Below are 16,529 nucleotides of genomic sequence, written 5' to 3'. Positions count from 1 at the left end.
ATTTCAATCTTTGTGACATGTGTTTTAATATATGTGTTTTATTGTATGTATTTTATGTTGATATGTTTCGGCTGATATGTTGCACCCTGACTCGAATTGTGAGGTGAGTAGCAATTATTATTAGGCAGAGTGCCTCTGAGCATAGGAAGAGGGTTCATAGCAAGACTGTTACTGAGAATACCTGAGCAGAAGTAGTGCGCATAGGCAGAGTGCCTCTGAGCATAGGCAGAGTGAACATAAGCAGAGTGGACATGGCCAGACGGTTTCTGAGCATAGGCAGAGTGCCTCTGAGCACAGGCAGAGTGACCACAGGCAGAGTGTGCACAGCCAAGCTGTTTCTGAGAACAGCAATGGCCTCTGAGCATAGGCAGAGTGACCACAAGCAGAGTGGACATGGCCAAATGGTTTCTGAGCACAGGCAGAGTGCTTCTGAACCCAGACAGTGTGACCATAGGAAGGGTGTGCATTGCCAGACTGAGAACAGCAATGGTCTCTGAGAATAGGCAGAGTGACCCTAATCATAGCGGACATGGCCAGACTGTTTCTGAGAAGAGCAATGGTCTCTGCACAGAGTGACAATAAGCAGAGTGGACATGGCCAGATTGTTTCTGAGCATAGGCAGAGTGACTACAAGCAGAGTGGACATGGCCAAACTGTTTCTGAGCACAGGCAGAGTGACCATAGGAAGGGTGTGCATTGCCAGACTGAGAACAGGCAATGGTCTCTGAGCATAGGCAGAGTGACCCTAATCAGCGTGGACATGGCCAGACTGTTTCTGAGAATGGCAATGGTATCTGAGCATAGGCAGAGTGACCATAAGCAGCAGGGACATGGACAGACTGTTTCTGAGCACAGGCAGGGTGGGCACAGCTGTCTTTCAAAATACTCAAATATACGAAATCACCTTTTGATCCCAAGCCTTTCTGAGGCAACTCCCTGCAGCTTGGGAGGGCTGACTGGCAGCTTCCTTCAGGTCTTGAGGCACAGATGTGATGATGAGGACGATGTTAATGAGACCGCTAGAAAGTCATGTCGCTGTGTTCCTGGGAGGCCCAGCCCTCAGGCAGGAGGACCGCCTGGCCTGGCCTTCTCGCTTCTCTGGCGCTTTTGCCGCAGTCCGGAAAACACACGCCCCTCTCTCTCCTCTGCCGCCGCTGGAGCCGCGCTTCGAAGGGCCTTCCCCTTCCCTTCGCTTCCTCGGCCTCAGGCCGGAGCCCGCCCCCTTCTCTCCCTCTGCTCCTCCTCCCTCATGTGCGGAGCCGGCGGCGGCGTTTCGGTGGCGACCTGGCGGGCGCCTAACGGTCTCCATTTATTGAAAGGCCCTCAGAGGGAACAAGAAGCTGGGCCCGAGGCCTTCTCGGTCAGAAGAGGCATGTGAGTACGAGGCTGCTGTATAAACCTCACCCTCGTTTCCAACACTTTGAGAGGAAACCCAGCGCTGCTTATGGCGTTCCTTTCCACGCGGGTAGAAAGCGAGCTGTTGAATGGGCTGTTCTTTGAAGGGGAGTTTCTTTTCCTGTGGCGCCTTGATACATCTCTCTTAGGGCACCAGGGAGAGGCATCTGGGAGCCATAAAGAGGCGGGGAAGGTGAGGTGGTGCATCCCTCTCCCAGAGAGAGCATCTTCACTGCCCACGCAATGCGCTTCATCAGCCTCTGGCAGTCCATAGCAGTATTTGTAAAGCTTTGAGGTTTGTTTTTACGCCTTCCCTCAGTGTTGTGTGTCTGTGGGCGCCTAGCACAACAGTGCTGGTATAGTTGTGAGATTTGTTGTTGCTCCTTCCCTCTCTTTGTCTGTGAACTCTAGCCCAATAATACCCTGTTTCCCTGAAAATAAGACATCCCCAGAAAATAAGACCTAGTAGAGGTTTTTCTGAATTGCTAAATATAAGGCCTCCCCTGAAAGTAAGACCTAGTAAAATTTTTGTTTGGAAGCATGCAGGATCGGTAAATGTACATACCATAGATTGTTGTACATGGAAATAAAGGTAGTAACAAGAAATAATAATAATATAATAATAACTTTATTCTTGTATCCCACCTCCATCTCCCAGGAGGGACTCAGGGCAGCTTACACAGGGACAAGCCCAACAATAACATAAATATACATACAAACAGAAAATTAAAACACTAATTAAAAAACAGTATAGCAGTAAAATATAATATAGAAATTCTTGAAATGATTCACAGTTTGGTTATGCTGGTTTGTGATGACAACTACTGTACAGTAGATAATAAATTTTCATTTTTTAAAAATTCAACCATAAATGTGAATTCTTCTTTGTGGAAAAACAAGACAGCCCCTGAAAATAAGACCTAGCGCATCTTTGGGAGCAAAAATTAATATAAGACACTGTCTTATTTTTGGGGAAACAGGGTACTTGCATCAATGTGCTCTCAAAGGAAGGCTTTCATGGCCGGAATCATTGGGTGGTTGTGTATTTTCCGGGCCATGAAAGCCTTCGAGAACACATCTATGGCAGGCATCCTCAGAGGCAAGGTGATTAATTACAATATTCACACTGGCCTCCAACAGATAAGAGTTCTTTCTCCCACCCTGGACCTTCCACAAATAAACTTCCCTTGCTTAGTTTTCCAAAATAGCTCACAACCTCTGAGGATGTCTGGGTGAAACGTCAGGAGAGAATGCCTCTAGAATATGGCCATACAGCCTGCAAAATGCACAACAACCCAATACTTGTATAGTTTTGAGATTTGTTATTCTTCCTTTCACCTATGGCTGGATCTACACTGCCATATATAATGCAGTTTCAGGCCCCTTCCACACAGCTGTATACAATTCACATTGAACTGGCTTATATGACAGTGTGGACTCAGGTAATCTAGCTCAAAGCAGATATTGTGAATTATCTCCCATTATCTGGGTTATATGGCTATGTGGATGGGCCCTCAGAATGCAGATTAGCTGCATATGGTAGTGTGGACTCATATAATCCAGTTCAATGCCCTTAATGCGCATTCTGAAACTGCATTACAACAGTCTCCAAATTACGAACAAGATAGGTTCTGTAGGTTCGTTCTTAAGTCAAATGTGTAACTAAGGGCCCTTCCACACAGCCATATAACCCAGAATATATTCTGTATCCCAGAATATCAAGGCAGAAAATCCCACATTTTCTGAGTGTGAACTCAGATAACCCAGATCAAAGCAGATATTGTGCAAATTTCTGCTGTGATATTCTGGGATATGCAGCTGTGTGGAAGGGCCCTATGTTAGAACAGGTACATTTTAAAATATAACTCCATAAATATTCTTCAATCATAAACAACCAGTCTTTACCCACAGTTATGATTGTGTTTTGTACATTTTATTTTTATTTTGTGATAATATATGTGCAGATTATTGTGTGGACAATTATATGTGTAGGCGATTGTAATTTCATGTTTTTATTGTTTTCAGTTCTATGTATTGTTTATTTTATGTGCAGCACTTCGGCGTGCTTGTAAGCCGTCCCGAGTTCCTTCGGGGAGAAGTGGTGGGGTACAAATAAAGATTATTATTATTATTATTATTATTATTATTATTATTATTATTATTATTGTATTTGAGGGTGGGTCAAAAGGTTTTGCCTCCTGTGTCAAAAATGTTATGAATAAACATATAACAGCAGCAGTTGCAGATCATAGCCTGAACTATCCTCTACACAAAACTACTGTTCAACATAGTCACCATTAATATGTACACATTTGCACCAACGTTTAACCCAGGCATCAAAAACATTTTGGAAAAATATAGGGTCTTGCCTCGCGACCATGATTTTAAAGCTGTTTTAATGTCATTCAAGTCATTGAATCTGAAACCATGTAGATTGTCTTTTTGGACCTCTGAAAATAACCTGTGTGATTTCAGATTCAGTGACTTGGCTCAGTGACACACACACATCCACACTTTGGATTGCATAGGAAGGGTTAAAACCTGTGTGGTGTTTGTTTTTCTGTCTGTGCCCCTGTTCAGACGTTTTCACCTCACTTTTCGCCCCTGTAATAATTGGATTTTGAAAAAAATCGCTTGTTGTGGAAACAAGGATTGGTGATAAAGCTTCAATGAAGACACCTTTTTCCCATGATAACTCTTCCAGGAGTGAATTTCCCTTCTGAGGGATAGATTTCTCTCACTTCCTGTGGTCTCATTCCCGTTCTTAACTATGAATTGTTTGTAAATCTGATGTTTGTTAACTCAGGGACCGTAGTAGATCCAGTCTGTGTGTGTATGTGAACTCTATCCAGCCCAATAATAATTGTATAGTTTAGATATTTGTAATTGCTCCTTCCCTCTTTGTGGGTATGTAGACCATCACAATACAAAATGTATAATTTTGTGATTTAATATTGCTCCTCCTCTTTGTGTGCGTAGGCTCTACCAAAATGATAATTGCAGAGCTTTGAGATACTGCTTCTTCCCTCTGCGTTTATAATGAGGGCTGTACCACAACTAGTATAGTTCTGTTATTTGTTTTTGCTTCTCCTCTTGCTGTGTGTATGTGGCTCTAGCAGAATTATAAATATGTTGTTGTGTAATTTGTTATTTCTTCTTCCCTCTGTGCACGCACATATATTTTGGATTGTCGGCCTTTGACGACCTATTGTTTTTGCTTATTTTATTGTACACTTGATGGCACTATATAAATCATAAATAACAACAACAGTATATGTATACATATAAAGAGTGTTTAGGAGAGAGTGTATATATACAGTGGTCTCACTTATCCAAGCTAAACGGGCCGGCAAAAGCTTGGATAAGCGAATATCTTGGATAATAAGGACGGATTAAGGAAAAGCCTATTAAACATCAATTTAAGATATGATTTTACAAATTAAACACCAAAACATTATGTTTTACAACAAATTTGACACAAAAAGCAGTTCAATACGCAGTAATGTTATGCTGTAATTACTGTATTTACGATATATCACGATATATTGAAAACACTGACTACAAAAATTGCTTGGATAATCCAGAACCTTGGATAAGCGAGGCTTGGATAAGTGAGACTCTGCTGTATATACTTTCCAGTTACTTGTCCTAGTTATGGTGACCCCATGAATTTTGTAATTTTCTTAGGCAAGGAATACTCTAAGATGGTTTTGACAGTTTCTTCCTCTGAAATTGCTGGCAGCATCTGGTATTCATTGTTGGTCTACTATCCAAGTTTGACCCTGCTTAGTTTATAAGATCAAATACTGTCTTTGAGATAAGATCGTTTCTTTGCACTGAAGAGTCCAGATAGGCAGCATGAGATTTAATAATGTGCATATGTATGTGTGCCTTCAAGTCACTTATTGACTTATGGCTATGCTGTGATTTTCTTAGAGTTTTCTTTTAGACAAGGAATATTCAGAGATAGATTTGCTATGTTAGGTTGTTGTATGTCTTTCGGGCTGTGTGGCCATGTTCCAGAAGTATTCTCTCCTGACGTTTCACCCACATCTATGGCAGGCATCCTCAGAGGCTGTGTGACATGGAGCCACACAGCCTCTGAGGATGCCTGCCATAGATGTGGGCGAAACGTCAGGAGAGAATACTTCTGGAACATGGCCACACAGCCTGAAAGACATACAACAACCCTGTGATCCTGGCCATGAAAGCCTTCGACAACACATTTGCTATGTTCTTCCTCTGAAATATAACCAACAGCACCCGGTGTTTGTTGGGCTCCCCTCCAAGTACTAACCATGTCTCACACTGTCTAGCTTCCAAGGCCAGATAGGATGCAGAATGCTTTTTCGGGGAAGAAAGGATACCCAAATACCCGTGTCTTGTAAAATGAATGTGAATTATTGATGGTGGATGGGAACATGTCACAAGGGCTTCCTACATGATCCACACCACTTTCTGATTTTTCCCAGTCACCTGAGTGGTGTGGCACACACTCCATGGACATTTCTGTACAAATTAGGAAGAACAATAAGAGGTGGGATAGAATGCTTTACTCACCTCTGTCATCCTGCTACATTTGTTTTTACGTATGCTGCATAAATAGTACATTCCATTAGTGTGTGTGTGAAACTCAATCATAGAGCAAGTGATCTATAGAAGATCTGTATTGCTACTCAGTTTTGGTCATATTGAGCTCCGTGCACCCATTTGGTATATAGCAGTTTCCTTTGTGATCTAAATTCCTAGAGGCACCAGATTCTGTCTGGTCTTGCAAACCAAGCAGAGATAGTACCTGGATTGGTGACTGCCAGTGAGCACCTGATACTTTAGGGCTATATTTCTGAGAAGGGGCTGACAAAAATCACCTCTAAATATTCTTTGCCCAGGAAAACCCTATTAAGTTCATCGGGTTGCTTTAAGTTGACAGGCAATTTGAAGGCATACAGACACATAGACACATCCGAGTTTCTTTTGACTTTTGTACCAGCTAAGGAGATCTTGATGTTATATATCAGAATTCATTTAATGTATCAACATTACGTACTGTATCATTGAAAAGGGTAAATTCATTTTTTTCAAATTCCAAGGTAAGATCCATATCTTCTTCTTTCTAAGCTATTTTCCTGATAGAGGCGTTAGCATTGTGACTGTCGTTTCCACAGGGCTTTGTTTTGAGCTTTCTTCAGTCTCTGGTTGGCAGCACACATTTCGTTGATGATGTCCATCCATCTTTTCTTTGGCCATCCATGTGGTAGTCATCCTGCAATCTCCAAATGTAGTACTGTTTGTGCTACTGATGTTGGTTCTCTTCCCATGACATGACCGTACCATTGTAGTCTTGCTTCCTGTATTTTCTTGCAGATCGCTTTAATTCCTAATATTTATTATTATTATTATTATTATTATTATTATTATTTATTACATGCATTTATACCCCGCCCTTCTCCCCGAGGAGACTCAGAGCAGCTTACATTCTGCCACAAGGGCCAGCAACAAATATACTATAAAACAACCAATTAAAACATGATAAAAAGTATACAATATTTGACGGATGTCATCATTTGGCACATGGTCAAGAAATGTCAAACCAAGTGTTCATCTCAGCATTTTCATTTCCATTGTGTTAAGGGCTTGCTTATAGCTGGCCAGTACTAAGGGCTTGTTGTTGGCCAGTACTCTGCCCCATAGAGGGCTACTGAGCGAACAGCTGTAATGTAGATCTTAACCTTGAGGTGTTCAGGGATTTTTGAGAATGCCACACAGAATGCCAGTAGTTTGCCGCCATTTCAACCAGGCTGTATTTATTTGTGACAGTAAACCTGGCATTGTGTCACCATCTGTGAAGTCCAGAGTCCCTAGATATTTTAATTGGGTGGCCTTCTTTAGTGCTTGTGCATTAATTTGAATTGTTTTTCCATTTTGAAGATCACATTCCAGATAATCTGTTTTGGGAATGTTCAATTGAAGATCCATATAAAGAAAATAAAAGCATTTAGTAAAAATAAAACTTACCACAGTTGACCCTTTGTATCCATGAATTCTGAATCTACGCTTTCAGCTGTCTACTGCTTGAAAATATTTCCCCCTACCTCCAAAAATTTCAAATAACAAAATTGATTATGCCATTTTATGTACAAGATGCCATTGTGTATAATGAGACTTTATCATCCATGGATTTGGGTATCCACAAGGGTTTCTGGAACTAAAACCCTAGCAGATACCAAGGGCCCACTCTCTTCTACTTGTCTTAGATGATCTGTTATCTTTTTGCTGTTCGTTCTAATAAGACTTTCTTTGTTTGTTGTTGGTGTAGGTCAGCCACGGTGACAGTTCTTCATGACTATATGGGCTGCAGGACATTTGAGGTGCCTTCTTCAGTGTCTGTGGGAGCCATAAAAGAGTTAATTTATCCAGAGACAGGTTTTCCTGTGGCTGAACAGCGCCTATGCTATCAAGGGAGAGAGGTGAGCCTTCTGGGTTCTTGGCAGTTTTGTTTCTGTTGAGGGAGGTTTATTTATGTATTTGTTCCTGCATCCAAGAATGAATAATTTCAGTTTAGAAAAATACACAAATGTAAGAAAAATGTATTTACCTTTGTTTGTTTGTAGATTTGTTGGTTTGTTTTCTGGAATAAAAATTAATATTAAAAAAGGATAATTTCCACATTTCCTTGCTTCATAAGAATACTTTATCAATTAAAATATTTAGAGTTTGCTTATATCAAAAAATCTCAGGACAACTTACAAATAGCATTGAAGCAAGTTAAACAGTTTAAAAACTAGGGTTTCTGTTCAGTTTTTAAGGAGTTTCAGAACTCTACCAGGGAAAATTTATTTGTGTTAATGACTTACGCCCAACATTACTTTTTCCTTGTGTACCATATACAGATCATGTTTTAACTGACTGTAGAATGCTACCTTTTCGATCTGTGCTATTGGGCATAAAGGTAATAAGCATTCTGTCAGGACCCAGGCTGCAGAGCACCAATAACCATACACAGAGGCCAGAATCTATCTAATATCTTTATTGAGGAAATATATAAAGTTAATAAAAGCAAGTGTAGAAAATAGTTCAGAAGTAGACCTTTCAGGAAAGGTCAAAATTAGTCCAAGAAAACTATGTCCAATATGAAATATTAAGGTCCAAAGTTGTAATCCAATAACCGAAACACACACTTTGCCAAGCAAAGTGAGGGGAGATGACAAGGTCCTTTAGTCCATGGAGCTTAATGCAAGGCTAGGAAGCAAACTAGATTCTTGGCAAACGAGGCTTGATTCAAGGCAACAAGACGCGAGGAGCAAGAACAGGGTCCGTGGCGAAATCCGTGGCGAGGTCCGGGGAACAAGGCAGGGCTGGAACGAGAGCAAGGTCCTGGAAACTGGAGTAGCGTAGTCCACACACAATCTACTCCCGAAGCTAACGAATTGACTCCGCAAGGAATCCTTTGTGGCCAAACATCTATATAGGATCTTGTTTTCCCGCCAAAGCACACTTTCTCTGGGGAACAAGAACCGAAACCTATACTGTCCAGATGCGAGACTCCTTAAACTTTCCCAAGGGAAATAGACTTAATCATCTAATTGTCTGGCAGCTATCCGGGCGCTTCGGCGAGTCGCCTCCCGAGCGTGTCTATCTTGATTATAATAAAGGCGGCGAGAAAATGGGGGAGATTTTTCCACAAGGCTTGTTTGGCTGACTTCTTGTGGACAAACATCCTGCAGCTGCAAGGGCTCCAAATCTGGCAGAAACGGTGGGAAACCCAAGTTTTCCTCTTCATCTGTCACAACAGTACTAGGAACGGGACTACATGGCCCATGAGTCATCACACATTCACAGCAGTGAGTTTTCGTTCTTTTTCTGCATATCATTCCCTGTGTGTATCCTTAATTTGTTCCTGCAAATCAGTAAAGCATTCATTTAGGATGTAGGAAAGAGAGGGAAGAGGAGCAGAAATTACCATTACTAGTAGGAATCTACTCATGTAGCGTTGAGTTTGTTTGCTACGGCCTTGTTGTTCTGCAAGGTCTTTTTAGTTGTAATAAAGATTTCACAGTGAGAAGAAAAATAAGTGTCATCAGGGACAAGGGTAAAGGTCTTCAGATCTTAGGGTATAGTTGGTGAGGAACAGAACTTCTACAACTAATGCAGGAGTTCTTTATAGCAACAATGTATTTATTTGGGTTAAATAAAAAGTGTGGTTTACAGTAGAGTCTGAATATGCCAAATGCTGTGGCACATTCAGGATTGCCAAACATAACAATATAAAATCTCTTTTCCTTTCAGTTATCAGACAGTGTTAAGGTGGAGGACCTTCAAACTTCTCAGAATCATGTATTTCTACATCTTTTGTCAAAGGGACTAAAAGGAGGAGGTATAGCAAACAATTTCTAATCTTTTTTTTTAGTCTGTACTTTTCTCTTAAATCTTAGATCTTCATCTTAAGTTATCATCAGACCACAAGACTCAATATTAAAATTTCAAATCCAGAAAAGCCTGTACATATTTCTTTTCATACTTAAATTCCAACTTGTGTTTCCTGTAAAATCTTTGCAAATGCTCAGATTAAACATCTATCTTTAAATTACAAAATTACATGATTTGTATTGTTTCTGAAGCCCGCATCTTGGATCTACAGTAGAGTCTCACTTATCCAAGCTAAACGGGCCAGCAGAAGCTTGGATAAGCGAATATCTTGGATAATAAGGAGGGATTAAGGAAAAGCCTATTAAACATCAAATTAGGTTATGATTTTACAAATTAAGCACCAAAACTTCATGTTGTACAACAAATTTGACAGAAAAAGTAGTTCAATACGCAGTAATGTTATGTTGTAATTACTGTATTTACGAATTTAGCACCAAAATATCACGATATATTGAAAACATTGACTATAGAAATGGCTTGGATTATCCAGAGGCTTGGATAAGCGAGGCTTGGATAAGTGAGACTCTGCTACTTTGAAATGTGGATATTCAGACAAAAGCCTAAATCCAATTGTGAATCCTAACAAGAGCAGATCCTTTGAAGCAATTATTGGAAAAAAAAACATGTCAGTCCCATTAATTCATTTAATCTTCTTAAAGTCTAATTAGCATTTCAATTTAGTCTTAACATTGCAGTACCTCTGTTATAATTCCACTGAATTTATAGAAACTTATTTATTTTATTTATTTACAGCATTTATATTCCGCCCTTCTCACCCCGAAGGGGACTCAGGGCAGATCACATTACACATATAGGCAAATATTCAATGCCTTTTAACATAGAACAAAGACAAACAAACATAGGCTCCGAGCGGGGCTCGAACTCATGACCTCCTGGTCAGAGTGATTCATTGCAGTTAATTGCAGCTGGCTTGCTCTCCCGCCTGCGCCACAGCCCGTTTCAGGGGGAAATGCATATATGAAATTAGTATCTATAATTATAGATCTATATCTAGCTCTGCATTGTTTATATAAGCATTAAATGTTTGCCTGTTACTATGTTGGCAGCTGGCCTGAATCCTCATGGGGAGGTAGGGTGGAATCCAAATGAAATTTATTATTATTATTATTATTATTATTATTAAACTTGCTTTAATGTAACAAACAGAATTGCAACCTAAATTATAATCAGGTCCCACTGATCCATTTCAAAAAGTAGTACTGTCCAACTTACGTAAGGTTGACGACTTTAGTCATAATATGACCCTGGATTTCTGTATAATTCTTCATCTTATTTCTTCTTGTATAAATAATCTCTAAGCCACTCTGAGTCCCCTTCGGGTGAGAAGAGTGGGGTTAGAAGTACAGTAGAATCTCACTTATCCAACATAAACGGGCCAGCAGAACGTTGGATAAGTGAATATGTTGGATAATAAGGAGAGATTAAGAAAAAGCCTATTAAACATCAAAATAGGTTATGATTTTACAAATTAAGCACCAAAACATCATGTTATACAACAAATTTGACAGAAAAAGTAGTTCAATACTCAATAATGCTATGTAGTAATTACTGTATTTACGAATTTAGCACCAAAATATCACGATATATTGAAAACATTGACTACAAAAATGTGTTGGATAATCCAGAACGTTGGATAAGTGAGCGTTGGATAAGTGAGACTCTACTGTATAAGAAACAAACAAATAAATAAATAATTCAATTAGCAAATAAATAAATAATTCAATTATCGCCAGCCATGTAACATGTACAAACTATACACAAGTTTGATATTTTTTAATTTCCTTTTATGTGTGAAATGCTCTGCTATCAAAGAGTTTCACACAATTAAGGCTTTCCAGAACTTTCCAAAATTAATTATTTCAAGTCTCTTTTATAAACTGTTATTAAAATATACTTAATATGTTCCACAACCTGTTCCCAAAATAGGATAAAATCAGTCTTGACCTCATTACACATTCTTTATGGCATTACATCTAAGAGTTAAATTTTAAGTAGAACAATCCTGTTCATCTTTGCTCAAAAATAACATTTGCTGGATTCAGAGGAATACACTCTTATTGTGTGTATGATTTCAGACTTAGCTTGTAACCTGCAAATTTTAAATTTGCAGAAACAATCTAAAACCATAATATGATGCAATGTTATAAAAGATAACAAATACGTTTGGGTCTTCTGTAAAAATGGATACGTCTTTCTTTCTTCTACGTATCTAGGTCGTTTTGGACAAACAACTCCACCACTTGTTGATTTCCTTAAAGACATTTTAAGAAGATATCCTGAAGGAGGGCAAATTCTTAAGGTAAAACATACAATATTAGCATGTGTGTTATAGTGTTACAGTGGTACATGTAAAATGTGTGGAAATGTTGAGGCTACATAAGAGATTTGTTTTTTCATGCTCCTTTTTTCTTCTGGAGAAAATAAATATTCAGAACAATTGGCAAATGCTGTTTTAGTTGTTTAGCTCGAATTTGCTAAAATGTCAAAGAAGAGGGATGAAGGCAGCTTGTTTATTGAAGGATAAAAGCCACAACATTGAAGATGTACTTATCTATTCCCATATTACTGAATTATCTTGTTAAGACAGGTTGAGAAAACGATGGTAAACAAGACACGGAAAGATTGTGCTTATCTTCTTTTCACTGTCTTCTCCTTTTTAACATCTGAAAAGATAGGAACTTTGGTTCCTATGTTTAATTTTAGCTTGCCAGTTTCAACTGAACTGTTCATGTGATTAATTTTATCTAATTTTATCTCTGATTTCCCAATATAACTATGAATTTTACCTTGAATAATTAAGCATTTGAAGGGTTACAAAGTAGAAAGAAAATCAGAATATGTTAGGAATTTGTATGAATATATGTTTATGATTCTATTTGCACATAGTACTTTGTTCACTAATTAATGGAATTCTGTTACTTAATAGTGTTATGGGTTTTACTTCAATATTATGGCCTGTGTCGTTTTTAATTTTGTGAATTTTGTTTTAGACTTTTGTTTTAGAATTTTAAATTTTTTTATTTGTGGATTTTAACAATCAAATTTCCCAAATTTTTCAAATATACAGAACTGTGATTTGTACAAATTGTATTTTTGAAATTAGAGTATTAGACTAGAATTGGTCTTCTCTCAGGTATAGAGACTATAGACCTGAGACTTGTTGTGTTTTAGAATCATAGACTAGTAGAGTTGGAAGAGACCTCATGGGCCATCCAGTCCAACCCCCTGCCAAGAAGCAGGAAATCGCATTCAAAGCACCCTCAACAGATGGCCATCCAGCCTCTGCTTAAAAGCCTCCAAAGAAGTAGCCTCCACCACAGTCCAGGGGAGAATGTTCCACTGCCGAACAGCTCTCACAGTGAGGAAGTTCTTCCTGATGTTCAGGTGGAATCTCCTTTCCTGTAGTTTGAAGCCATAGGAAAGGAGATTCCTTTTGTGTATATATAATGACAATGGTTCGTTGTGTCTTAGCTGGGCATAAAACATGGTTGATGAACTTGATATTTCCTAGAAATAAAAAATCTGGAAATTTCTAATTCATGAAACAAATGGTGCTGTCCTAAATTGCATCTTAGGCTTTTCAAATAATCACCCCAGTACATCTGCTATAAATATAGTAATATAGATTAGTTGTGATGTGATTCAACCACTTCAATAATACATTTATTTTGTTTTCAGGAATTGATTCAGAATGCAGAAGATGCTGGTGCCACAGAAGTTAGGTTTCTATATGATGAAACTCAATATGGAAATGAGTCTCTCTGGTCTAAAGACATGGCTCAGTACCAAGGTAAAATATCTCTTATGTATCTTTTTTCACAAAGATTCATTCATGGTCCTTCAGGTTAGGTGCCATGCTTTCAACATGCACTGTAATCTAAACTATTTGTCTTTTTGCTAGCAAAGATTTACAATGGAAAGTATGTTAATTACAAGACACTGGCTGTGTTATTGAAGCTCACATTCCTAAAACTCATTTAGAATTAGGAATCAACTGAGATCAAAGTCCACTTAACTTTAGCTTATCATTATTGTAATATTTAGTAGTTTTATTCTATGTAAAACCATTTAGCTATTCCTCCTAGTGATCTCATATTTTACAATTATTTTGCTTTCCCTGTTTAGGTTCTGCACTTTATGTATACAACAATGCTATTTTTACCCCTGAAGACTGGCATGGTATTCAGGAGATAGCAAGAAGCAGAAAGAAAGATGACCCTCTCAAAGTTGGAAGATTTGGAATTGGATTTAATTCGGTTTATCATATTACAGGTATTGTAGCAAAGCTGTTTTTATAAAAAAACATTGAAATGCCTTTTGAATAGATATATACACCATTTATGCATGCATCTTGATTTTAAAAAGTGTTTTTTTTTTTTTAAAAAAAAGCTATTTAATAGAATGTATATTGTTCATCAGAGGTAGTTTTGCTGTAAAACAATGACAGAATACTTTGTGAAATATGATCAACTAGGGAATTGAAAAGGAATATGTGTATGGTGGTGCTGGACTTTCCTGATGTTTTTTTTTAACAATTTCTTTATTTCAGTTTTGAAGTGTGTGTTAGTGTGTTATATTAGAGATATTCAAAATATTTTTAAGGATTTTTTTTTCTGTCAGTGCTATACATATTTTTGCTTTTATTTTATAGATGTCCCTAGTATATTCAGTGGTGACCAAATTGGAATGCTGGACCCACATCAGACACTTTTTGGACCCCATGAGTCAGGTCAATGCTGGAATCTCAAAGATGACTTCAAAGAAATGAATGAATTGACTGACCAGTTTGCACCTTTCATTGGTGTGTTTGGAAGCACTAAAGAAACCTTTCAGAATGGACACTTCCCTGGTACATTCTTCCGATTTCCTCTTCGTGAGCAGCCTTCCCAACTGAGTAGCAATATTTATAACAAGGAAAAAGTTCTAGAATTGTTTGACTCATTCAGAGCAGATGCAGACACTGTTCTTTTGTTTCTTAAAAGTGTGCAAGATGTTTCCTTACATGTCAGGGAAGCTGATGGGACAGAGCGACTGATTTTTAGAGTAACTGCCAGTGAGAACAAAGCTTTGAAGCATGAAAAACCCAACTCGATCAAGATTCTGGGAAGTTCAATAAACCAGTATTGTAAAGGCATTCCAAGTAATAGTGTAACATGTGTGACGTACCATATAAACATTGTTCTAGAAGATGAGAGTATTAAAGACGCACAAAAGACATCCTGGTTGGTATGCAACAGTGTTGGGGGAAGAGGAATGTGTAGTGATCTGGATTGTTTGGCTGATGACTTGAAGTATATCCCAACTATTGGTATAGCTATGTCTTTATCAAGTGATGGAGAAGGAAAAGGAGCTGCGGCAGAATTTTCAGGAAGAGCGTTTTGCTTTCTTCCTTTACCACCTGGGGAAGAAAGTAAGACAGGCCTCCCAGTTCATGTTAGTGGGTTTTTTGGCCTTACTGATAACAGAAGAAGCATCAAATGGAGAGAGCTTGATCAGTGGCGAGACCCAGCAGCCTTGTGGAATGAACTTCTTGTGACCAATATGGTTCCCAAAGCTTATGCAACTCTTATATTGGAAGCAATTAAACGAATGGAAACAGATGAGAATTCAGATTTCCCTCTGTCAGCTGACAGAATTTACAGACTGTGGCCACAAAAGAACAAAATAAAAGTTCACTGGGAGTCAATTATAGAACCCCTTTTGAAAGAGTTATTCCAGAATGAAGTGATTTATTCCATTAGTGGTAAATGGATAAAGGTGGAAGAAGTATACTTCTCAGAAATGGATGAAAGCTTGGAATACACCCAAGCTGTATTAAACTACCTCCAGGACTCAGGGAAAGAAGTTGCTAAAGTACCAGATAATATTGCTAAGGCAATTGACCTCATTGTTTATAGTACAAAGCCTGTGAAAAAAGTGACGCCTGGTACAGTACGCCAAGTGTTAAGAAAATCTGGACATAAGGGACCTGCTGATGCAAAGCTGCACATCTTAGACTTCGTGCTTAGTGATGGAAACTATAATGAACTTATTGGACTTGAACTTTTGCCCTTACAGAATGGAAGTTTTACTTTATTCTCTTCATCTGCATCAGATCAAGATGCAGTTTACATAACTTCAGAGAGTTACCCAAGGTATAACATAATACTCATACTTTATTTTACAGTTTATTTGTAAATAAAAATTTGTGTGCTTAAAATTTAAATCCTAAACTAGTCTTATCTTGCACATCAGGATCACACAGCTTTGCAGGCTTGTCTGTTTTCCTTCAGCTCTAGAACCCTGTAGCATAGGAAGAGGGGGATATGTAACTTGAAAGTTTATAGCTGGAAGAAAGACAAGTGACCCTTTTCCTTATAAACATCATTGGGGAATTACACTGTTTTTCTCAGGTGTAATAAAGTATAATAACTGCCTTCATGGCATCACCTGATGCTCTAATTCCTACTTGCTATCAGAACTGTTTGCAACTGACAGAACTTAAACTAAGGGGGATGAAAAATGTGTCATGTTGGAAATAAAGGGCCCAGAATACATGTGGATATACAGATAGGAGAACAGCATTATTGTTGTCTAAACAGGAACAGTGGTGAGATATTGACATGTTTTTATGCAAAATCGGACTCACCCATTTCTAGGAGCAGTGAAGGGTTTCAAGGAGCATGCACAAAAACAATGATGAAGGA

The 16,529-nt window shown here is 38.5% G+C and overlaps 1 protein-coding gene across 5 annotated transcripts in view; it reads left to right on the top strand.

Moving 5' to 3' along the window:
• sacs (sacsin molecular chaperone) overlaps positions 1-16,529 on the top strand; it is an 89,530-nt gene that overhangs the window by 35,999 nt on the left and 37,002 nt on the right. For 2 of the 5 annotated variants that reach the window (XM_062974636.1, XM_062974635.1), the window contains exons 1-7: positions 717-1,374; positions 7,712-7,862; positions 9,682-9,769; positions 12,057-12,142; positions 13,522-13,633; positions 13,969-14,115; positions 14,495-15,977. In XM_062974636.1, the coding sequence (XP_062830706.1) occupies positions 761-1,374; positions 7,712-7,862; positions 9,682-9,769; positions 12,057-12,142; positions 13,522-13,633; positions 13,969-14,115; positions 14,495-15,977 (2,681 nt within the window). In that variant the 5' untranslated portion in view covers positions 717-760. Of the gene's footprint in view, positions 1-716; positions 1,375-7,711; positions 7,863-9,681; positions 9,770-12,056; positions 12,143-13,521; positions 13,634-13,968; positions 14,116-14,494; positions 15,978-16,529 lie in introns of those variants that run through there. The other 3 variants (XM_008108002.3, XM_008108003.3, XM_008108004.3) reach the window with 3 other exon arrangements.

The sequence above is a fragment of the Anolis carolinensis genome, chromosome 3 (assembly GCF_035594765.1).
Source record: "Anolis carolinensis isolate JA03-04 chromosome 3, rAnoCar3.1.pri, whole genome shotgun sequence".
Classification (NCBI taxonomy): domain Eukaryota; kingdom Metazoa; phylum Chordata; class Lepidosauria; order Squamata; family Dactyloidae; genus Anolis; species Anolis carolinensis.
Note: the sequence above shows the minus strand (reverse complement) of the source record. Positions and strands in the feature narration are given on the sequence as shown.